The 10654-nt window shown below is 35.5% G+C and overlaps 1 protein-coding gene across 3 annotated transcripts in view; it reads right to left on the bottom strand.

Moving 5' to 3' along the window:
* Positions 1-551: 551 nt before the first annotated feature.
* GABRA1 (gamma-aminobutyric acid type A receptor subunit alpha1) overlaps positions 552-10654 on the bottom strand; it is a 61044-nt gene continuing 50941 nt past the window's right edge. For all 3 annotated transcript variants that reach the window (XM_019450230.2, XM_019450228.2, XM_019450229.2), the window contains 2 exons: positions 8869-9071; positions 552-3435 (listed from right to left, as the gene is read on the bottom strand). In XM_019450230.2, the coding sequence (XP_019305775.1) occupies positions 3124-3435; positions 8869-9071 (515 nt within the window). In that variant the 3' untranslated portion in view covers positions 552-3123. The remainder of the gene's footprint in view (positions 3436-8868; positions 9072-10654) is intronic.

The following is a 10654-nucleotide window of genomic DNA, read 5'->3' as shown; positions in this document are numbered from 1 at the left end:
CAGAAAGATTGTGCCTCACATAGTCTTATCTGTGGAAGCCAAGCACAGTTTTATGCCTTACACTGAAATAATTTTTCTATTGTCTTTCAAGTAGTTATAAGTATTTTGTACTTTAATCTGACTTTGTGGTTATAGAAACATTGAGGAATGTTATAGCTCCAGGGGAGACTTAAAATACAGTGCTCAGATTCCTCCCTCCAAAAATGAAACCAGTCTCTACGAAGTAGATCAGAAAACAAATGTGCTGTATTGACAGTCGATACTGCATTATCAGTTCAGCGTTTTGATTCTGTTCTATTTATGTTTTATAAATTTTAAGTTGACGTGCTACTGGCAGCATCAGATACCGGGTGTTTCATAACTCCTCTTTGTAAAAGTGATTCAATTAAAACCACAGTTTAGAGTCATACTATTTATACATGTTCAAAATTCTTCTCTGTACCCGAGATTCTTGCTAGCACTTGGCACTTTTAGGTGTCCTATGTGAAAATGTTTAAAACGAGTCATTGGTAGGTCCTATTGATAATATGAAAAGAGAGTCAAGCATTCCATTTTGTTATTGAATAATGTTAGCTTTATTGTTATAATAGAATACAGTATGACATAAAATTAAGAGCTTTTGCTAAACTCTGTAAAGCAATACATGCATCTGCCATAAACAACCTCGATTCATGTTAGGTTTTATTGCCACTTCACTGCACTGAGGTGCAATAAACATTCAGCGTCATCTTTTAAAAAATGTTCCTGGGAATAAACAGGAACTGTCCTCTATAAGAGTGTATCTTTATTTTCAAGGAAGACTTAACTAGTATTACATGGTTTAGCAAAGCACTGTAGAAAAGCTACATAGAATAATTTATCTTTGATAAATTGTGCAGTCAATTTATACAATAGAATACTATCCACACACACTAACAAACTAAGAAATGATAGAAATGCAATCATTGCATAGCAGAAAGCAGACTAATAAGAAATATTCACATCTAATGAGTAAAATACAGACCAAATGTTAGGCGTGAGGAGTCTGGAAGATAAAATGCTCTTAATAAACACATTAACGCCGAAAAATAACAGATATAAACAGCAACACGGATGTTAGAGCCATATATATATATTTTTTTTTTATTTTCTATACATGATATCTACACATGATACCAGAGGATGAAACGTCCTTGGTTCAGTCTTTATTGGCCTAGCTCATTGAATTTCGGCAGGACCAAATCAAACAATAAAGCACATTTAAAAAGAAAACCAGAGTTTGCTTAGGAAAACACAAACTGTGTTTTTTCCTACATCATTGGATAGCAGCTTTTTGAAAGAAACATTGCTCAAAAGTTGGATATGGATCCCAATGGACTTATTTGGCAATTATGCTGATAGGTTTATATGTCATAGCATTTTAAGTGTGGTTAGACTATGACCTGTGGATTCTGGATGCTAATTTTAAACATCTCTGAAATTCTGTTAGACAAAAGGAGACTTCAAAAATACCTTCTGCATAAATATTCATCTCTAAAACTTCTGGGAAGTAATGAAACAGACCAGAATTTTTATAGGGAGTATTAATGGACCTCCTATAGTTAAAGCCCTTACATAGTATACCTACAAATATATTGCTACAGTATAAATGAAATGTAATAATGTTACTCAATAAAAGCTATTTCCTGTACATTCTTTCATGTATTTTTATATTTAATGCTACATATGGTACAACACTTATTGAAATAATTGGTATCAGCAAATATAGTGATAATATACAGTTGATCTTCTAGCTCCAACTAATGCTTTTCCATTTTCTTTCTATTTTATAAGAGCCTAAAATAGGGAAATGTGGCATGACTTGAGCAGATAGCAGCTGATTTACTACTGTATCCCAGATAATAGTTCGAAATTACAAGCTTTCTCTACATAAGTAGACTTTATATTTTAAATTCCATCTGATTCCCACAGGCTGTTCTGTTTTTAATGCAGGCTCTAAAGGTATTTCCATATAGCACTTAACAACATTCTAACAGCTAAGAGCGGTGAGTCCTACACAATATTTTAAGAACACAACTTTAAAAAAGTAAAAAATGTACAATCTCATGCTGTATATTTACATATATAATTTGTTTATATAGTCTATATTTGTTTACTAATCATAAATTTCAATCTAAAGCTTTTAATGTACTGTTATATAAAATAATACATTCAACAATTCTAGAGCTTGCAAAATAGGTTTGCCTCTCTAAAAACATCTTCATAATGAGTATCAAGTGATTATTGGACCCATGTGCTATCTGGATATAGACAAGGTGGCAAAGGGAATATTTTTAATTGTTTTATTTCATTTTTATTAATATTTTTTTTTTAGTTTTTATTGAGTGTATGTCTCTGTTAAAATGATTTCTCATCGAAGCAAGTGGTAAAAGCTCAGATGATGATGAAGTAGCCTATTTAAAGCATTTCTCTTTTTTGGATTAAATGCTTAAGGAACTGTACGTTTGCTTATGCAATCTCCATGGATTCTAAAATAGCATTTAACAGCAATATAATGCACTAGCCATTTTTAAAAGGAGGAAAAAAATTGGGATCTTTAGCTTTGGAAACAAAGTGTTAAAGCTATACATCCGTTCAAAAAACAAAACAAAATGTAAGCACACTGTAGTTTGTGCAATAAAGACATAGATTTTTAAAATTGTTGTCATTAAACATTTATAATGTATTCTTTGAAACACCTCCACATAAAAATATTTTTGACATATACAGTATCTTTTTTTTAGAATATTTGGAAATAAATATCTACAAATGACCTGGAGTTACAGACTTAAGTTTTATTTTCCTTCTACTTTCCCTCATAGCTTGGACCTCCTTCCCCACCTTTCCTCTCTGTTTCATTCTGTCTCCTTCTGTCGTGATTTTTCTCTCTCGCTTCCTCTCTCAGAATCCTGTCTCTCAGCTGTATGTTCTGCTTTGCTCTGGACTGCTGGACAGGGGTCTGTTGTTCTCGTATGAATTATGGAAATAAGGAAACCTTCAAATTCTTTAAGACAGAGGCAAGAAAGCAGATGGGAATCACCGCGTTGAGAACAGAAAGCAATTCCCAGTGCAGAAGACTGAACAACGGAATGTGAATAGAAGGACTTATTGATGTGGGGTGGGGGCTTTCAGCTGAGGCTCTCTGTTTAAATATGTAGCCCAGTAGACCAAGTTAAAGATTCCGAATAGCAGCGGGAAGGCTATTCTTGACAGTCGGTCAATTTTGCTGACACTGTTAAAGGTTTTCTTGGGTTCTGGTGGTTTTGTTTCCGGCTTGACTTCTTTGGGTTCTATGGTTGCACTTTTAGCAATCGTGGCTAAGCCGGGGTCACCCCTGGCCAAATTCGGGGTATAGCTGGTTGCTGTTGGAGCATAAGTGTTGTTTTTCTTAATGAGAGGATCCTTCACTTTCTTTGGCTGTCGAAGGAAAGAGTAAAAGCATTTTGTTCAGTAAACTGTGGGAAGGAAGTTTATAAGTTGCTGAGCAAAATCTATACTTTGATTAACATGTAAGAAATGGAATGTATACCTGCTTTATTGAGACAAATTAAAAATGCAGACACAAATGCCCAGTTATAAGATTGACAAGTTTGGGCATCTACTGTACAGGATGGTGACTATACCTAGAGACATACATATACTTATACATATCATATACTATGATATACTAAATACATATCATATACTTGAATGTTGCTAAGGCTAAGTCTTAAATGTTCTCACCACAAAAAAAAAAAAAGAAAAAAGAAATGGTAACTTTGTGATGGGATGGAGACAGTAGTAGGGTAGGGTAGGGTAGTAATGACTTCATAATATATGAATGTATCATCAATCATATCGACTACATGGTATACCTCAAACTTACACAATATCATGTGTCACATATCTCAATAAAGCTGGGGGAAAAATGCAGACACAGTATTTTCCAGGCTTCCCTATCAAGAGGTAGAGTGATGTGATGCCATGTTAGGAGCCTATCCTCAAGAAGCTTTGCAGCCTCAGCATTTACCCTCTGAAAACATTACTGCCTCATGAATTAGCTTGGACTAGAAAACTGAGTGACCAGAGACCATGTACAGTGAGAAGCCCAGTCCCAGTGTCAGGCTCCAGACGAGTGAGAGGCCATTGTGGATCCTCTGCTCCTGATGGAGTCTCCAGTTTACTGCAACCATGTTGGTGAGCCCATATCCTAATAGAAGTACCACCAGGTTGCTCCCAGCCCCACATGCCTGGAGGTTGCTGTAGGTCACTAAGTTTTGAAGTGGTTTGTTTTGCAGCGATGAGTTGCTGAGACAACTATTTGCTCCTTCTCCCCAGGTTGCAAGTGGGCAAATGATAAAACAGTTATTCAGGGTATCTTGAAGCCAATTTCTTGTTCAATGTCAGCGGCTTGTCAATGTTACCTGCACAACTGCAGCATTTCTTGGGGTTTCTATCATATAGACATTTCCAAAAAATGAAGTGGATCATTGTTCACAGCTATGTGGTCTGATATACTGTCATTAGCCACTTGTGACTATTGAACACTTGAAACATCGCTACTCTGGGGGCGCCTGGGTGGCTCAGTCGGTTGAGCAGCTGACTTCGGCTCAGGTCATGATCTTGCACTCCGTGAGTTCGAGCCCCGCGTCGGTCTCTGTGCTGACAGCTCAGAGCCTGGAGCCTGTTTCAGATTCTGTGTCTCCCTCTCTCTCTGCCCCTCCCCCGTTCATGCTCTGTCTCTCTCTGTCTCAAAAAAAAATAAACGTTAAAAAAAAAAAAAAGAAACATCGCTACTCTGAGATGTGTATAAGTATAAAAATGCGCACAGGATTTTGAAGGCCTAGTATAAAAAAGGAAAAGAATGCAATATATCTCTTTAATAATGATTTTTATTGTTTACACATTATAAAGATGCTATTTTGGATATATTGGTAAAAGCATATTACTAAATCACTAAATTCTGCACCTAAAACTAATATTACACTATATGTTAACTAACTGGAAATTAAATCAAAACTTGAAAAAGAAAACAAAAAAAAATTAATTTCCCTGATTTGTACTTTTGAAAAAAGCTAATAGAAAATTTTAAATTATATACATCATTCACATTTGTGGCTCACATGTTTCTGTTGGATAGCAGTAGTTAAGAAGAGTAGTTCTCATTCTTTTGTGCACACTAAATCACTAGTTAAACATTTTTAAAAGGCAAATATCTTGGGCACAATCTCATATTTTGAATCAGAAAACCAGAAGTGGAGTCTGGTTACTGATGTTCCAAAAAGGTATAGAGAATACTGATGAACAGCTAAACTTAGCCAACCAGACTCAATGTTCTCTGAATAATCCACATTTTTATTATTGAATCAGAATAAAATTTTACTACCAAAAGACCTGATGCTCTTCGCAAGAAATACTAGTTAATTTTAACAGGTTAATTTCTTTATTATCCAGCCCTGTGATGTCTCTGCTACCTTTTCCCCTCCTTCAAATCTGTAAACATTACATTAAGACAACAACAGAAAGCCCAGAAATTGTTTTTTTCTAGTATTACATCATAAAAAGTAAGGCCACTCACTCTAACTGTACTATTTTATAGTGAAGACAGATTTGGTTAAGCTTTATGAAGAATGACAGAAAGTTCCATAATTATTTGTACAAAACTGAGGCAAGTAAAAGTAATTCTCTCTTTCACTGTCAAAATGACTACAGGTCAAAAATAGATATGGTTTAGTAAGTTACACAGAGAAAGACAAATACCACATGATTTCACTTATATGTGGAATCCAAAAAACCAAAACAAATGAATAAATAAACACAAAGCAGAAACAGACCCACAAATACAGAGCAGGGTAGGCAAATACAGAGGGGGGAAGGCAAAATGGGGAAAGGGGAGTGGGAGATACAGGCTTCTAGTTATGGAATGAGTCATGAGAATAAACGCACAGCATAGGGAATATAGTGAATGGTATGATAATGGCATTGTATGGTGACGTGGTAGCTACACATGTGGTGAGCATAGCATTAAGGTGTAGAGTTGCTGAATCACTATGTCGTAGGCCTGAAGTAATGTAACATTTTTTGTCACCGTACTAGAATAAAAAAAAGATATGGTTTGTTTCAACACAGTTAAACAGCCAAACTGAACTTGTAATAGTCCATTTCTTAAAAAATAAGAATTCTAATATTACAGAATACAAGCATGCATGTCCTTTAGATAAAATGTATATGTACTCTGATGTTGAAGAGAGGCAATGGGTTCCAATCTAACCAAAATTTGTTGAATGACAGACACCCTATTAGATAAGCTGAAATGGGTAATCAGCAACAAGAATAATTCTTGGAGGAGAGTTTATATTATTAATAGATTTCATTTCTCCCAGTGCCAAATTATTATAGTACTCCAGCACTAGAATACTAAAATTTATCAAGTTAAGTGCTTTTATTTGCAACATCAAGTTGAATAACATATTGAGAAATATCTGGTTGGCTTATCAGGAAAGAGCACTTAACATTTTTTTTTTAATTTTTAAGAACGTTAAGCTCCCCATATTCTCTAAGAAGCTGGTGTTTCTTTCAGCAATTTAGTATATGAGAATGGATCTTAAGCCGGCTACTGAATGTTGACTTGATAATGTGATGACTTAATGGAAATTTTCTTTTTATTTTCAAGTTATATCATGTTAGAGACTGAAATTTAACTCTCCTGATCATAGAATACACTCATCTGGTCATATAAAAAATATTTTATTCATCCTCTCTGAATGTCAAAATGAGACCTGGGTCACATTGTGATCACACTCCCTATAATAAGCAAATCAAACTGTCAAATCCCTGGGGAAGATTTTTACAGAGGCATAGATAATTTACAGAAAATATTGTCTTTCTTCTTAGGATGATAGATATAGATGACTCGCTGATAAATATATATGTGTGTGTATATATATATAGGTAAGAAATGACTATACCTATATCTACATTTGTATACTGAATAACATAGACTATAGACTGATAGAGATTAGAATATTTTCATTAAGACACAGGACTTGGAAACCTAATACAGCATCAGACAGAGATAAATATAAACTTACCTGTGAGCTCAACCAATGCGGCAACCTAAATTCTATGTTTTCCAGACCAAATTCATGTAACAAATCACTAACAACCAATACTGATGAGCCAGAATCAGAAAGACACTGCTCTCATGCAGCAAAGTATTAAGACAGAAAAGCAATTTTTTCCAATGTTTGCACATCACTTCAGTTGCATATCACCCACGTTTGCATATCATTAATTCTGAAGAACTTTAGTAGACTATTCCAGTGATTCTAAGATGTGCATTTAAAAATTGTTCACATCTATGACTCTGGGCTATGTCTTATGACTGGTAGTGTCTTATGATTACCCATCTCTATGTTTGGCTCTCTCTCCTTTGGGCTGTTCTTCTTTTCTAGGACAAATGGAAGCCATCAGTGGCTAAAGTATTTGACAATTACTCTGTCTTTACTCTTTTCATTCCTCTCTCCAACTAGTAAACACAATCCCTTTGTCTTATCTCCTCTCTCTACTGAACCCGAGCCAAGGTTCTTGGTTTGAAAATTCAGAGATTTTTTTTTTAATACTTGCCAAGCATGTTTCAAGGGAAGGCAAATTTTGAGGGTGTGGTTCAGGTACTGTTGGCTGCCACAATGCATTCTACACAGAGCCTTCCTTCGCTTTTACCTGTGTAGGAGAGCATGGGGGTGTTCAGCTGATTCATCTGGGGTAGATCTAAAAGGGCTTTTACTTGGCGGTATATTTTCTTTCATATGCATATATTAATGACTCATCTTATAATCAGTAACACTATAAATTCATTTAAATACGGTAGATGTTTCCACCACAAAGCATTCCTTTTTCTAGTACACCTGTAGAGCTATGAGGAAAACACCATTAATTTCTTTACTATAGACCCTTTCAGATTCTTGAATTTATTCTGACTCTGTGATATAGTATACACCATTATATAAGTATATTCAACCACACAACTTTATTTTTAGGGACTATCTCATGAGATTAGTACTCTGAGGAACAGAATTTTGGGAAAACTACTATAGAGTGAATTCTTCTAAATTACTTCTAGATGTCTTACAATCTCTGTGTCTCTGACTTTGACCTTCTTTCTACCATCTGAAGGTTCACCTGCATTTTGACATACTTTACTTTCAAGCCACAGAAGTAGAAATATCCTCCTTTCATGTGCTTTAAAATACACTCTAGAATAGGTTCTAATTTAGAAAAACAGTAATGAGCTGTACTTGATAATTTTCTACAAAGAAGAATTTTTCTGTGATTTCTGTCTATGATCCTTAAAGCAAAACTCTAATTTGGGGAAAGAAATATATTTATTGCCCCTTGCTTTACTGAAAATTGGAGATAATCCATCTCACAAACTCAATTCCACTGAGGCATTATAGTCATAATATTTATGACCAAGGTGATTAGGCTCAGAAAACGACCAAAAGGCTATGATTTTCAAATTCTAAAAATTATAATGGCATAGCTTTATTTGCTCCTAATGTCAGGTTGATTAAAGCTGTTCTCAAATCGATGGAAGGCACAGGAAAGCATACTTGAGTAGAAATGTTCTCCTTCATCTCTCTATGATCTCCTTACTCTACTCTGCTCTGCCCATCTGCCCACTCAAACAACCCCTCTCTTTAGCACTACCAAAATTACCATAGCACATAGTCATTGATGATATAAGAAACAAAGAATCCTCATCACCCTGTCTCTGCATTCTTCAGCCATTTCCCAAAGTCTGAACATGCCATCTCACAGGGCTAAGAAGACATACCAGTGATGCATTACACAGGATCTTAAAGCATTTACCTTTTCTGGAACCACACTTTTGCCATCCCATGCATAACCTCTCTTGGTGAAATAATTTACTGTGGCAAACTCGATCAGAGCTGAGAACACAAAGGCATAGCACACAGCAATGAACCAATCCATAGCAGTTGCATAAGCCACCTTCGGAAGAGAATTTCTGGCACTGATACTCAAAGTTGTCATGGTGAGCACAGTTGTTACCCCTGTAAAGAGACAAATTAAGTGAATTTGTAGGTTCATACTGCAAAATTTGATCACTGGAGGCCAACCTACTTGTGCAAAAGGTAACCAACAGTGCCATAGATACAGTGGGTTGTTGTTGTTGTTTTTTAATCATCCCATGTTGGTTTGGGATAAATGAGTTTTAATACAACCCCAGTGTAGTGTATAGTTCATGGTATGGCAGTATTGAGGGGGATCTCTTGGAGAGATAAACTGCTCTGCTACTGAGAAGCTGTTAATAAAATCATGAATTCCCTTAAACGGGCACCTTGAACAAGGTGTCCTGGCAGGGAAGGAAACAATACTGTCTCACTGTCCCCAACGCTTTCAAACAGAAAGCATAGATCTTCATTGTCTCTGATCCACAAGAAATTGTTGTATCCTCATCTCTGTTTAATATTCTATCTGCATATCCTAAATGTATAAACCAAGAAGCTAGTAGCTTCTTGTTAATCAATAATTGATAGATAATTGAATTATTTTAGGATAATATTTTGCTACATTGTTAACTTTTCTGCTTTTATACTATTTTCCCCCTAATTCTAAAATAGCTCCTCTTTGGGGCACCTGGGTAGCTCAGTTGGTTGAGCCTCCTACTCTTGATTTTGGTTCAGGTCATGATCAAACAGTTCGTGATTTCAAGCTCTGCATTGGGCTCTGTGCTTACAGTGTGGAATCTACTTGGGATTCTCTCTGTCTCCCTTTCTCTCTGCCCCTTCCCCACTCACTCTCTCAAAAATAAATAAATAAACATTAATATAATAAAATAAAACAGCTCCTCTTTTGAAGAAATTCCTGAAATAAGTTGTATGTCATTTGCTTGAGGTTATACAGCTCAGAAGTGGCAAGACAAAAATATGAACACAAGTTTGTCTGATTCAAATGTCCACAATCTTTCCCCTTTTTTTTGTTAATGCTGCCTCATTTGCCTGATTCTGTGAATCCATTCCTAGTGATTAATGCTACCTATATTCAAAGCAGTTTTCAAGCCAGTTGTTTTTAGCTTATTTAGACAATTATGAGTTGGTATGTGAATGATATCCATCAATGTTCATTTAATAAATTGATACAATCAACCTACTATATGCAAAACCCTATAACAGAAGCATTGTAACGTACCTCTTAAGCCATTTGAAAATGTATTAAAAAACTCACAGTAGTCCCATAGGGGTGGCTCAGGCTGCATGGGATGGAAAGACTTCTAACCTCTTCCAGTGACTAGTCCCAACCTTACCACTTACTAGCTCTATGGCCTCAAGTAGGCAAATTTACTTGTAGGGACCTCAGTCTCCACATCTGTAAAAGGGGTGATTTAGATTTCATTCTCTCAACTATCTATAATTGTAAAATTATCAGAGAAACTTCTGTACAATTTTCCACAAGATTACTTGAGGATTAAATGTAATAATGGGTAAAAGAATTTTAAAGATGGTAAATTATTTCCATGGAAGATACTGTCATCTCATGTCTAAAACTCATATCTATGATTACCCTTTTGGATTAATATTTAGAGAATCAGCAGTGTCACACAGCTGGTAGGTGACTAATTTTTCTAAGCTGCTTA

This window comes from Panthera pardus, unplaced genomic scaffold (genome assembly GCF_024362965.1).
Source record: "Panthera pardus isolate Hobbes unplaced genomic scaffold, ASM2436296v1 HiC_scaffold_2, whole genome shotgun sequence".
NCBI lineage: Eukaryota > Metazoa > Chordata > Mammalia > Carnivora > Felidae > Panthera > Panthera pardus.
The sequence above is the reverse complement of the archived record's forward strand: the minus strand, read 5'-3'. Positions and strand labels throughout refer to the sequence as shown.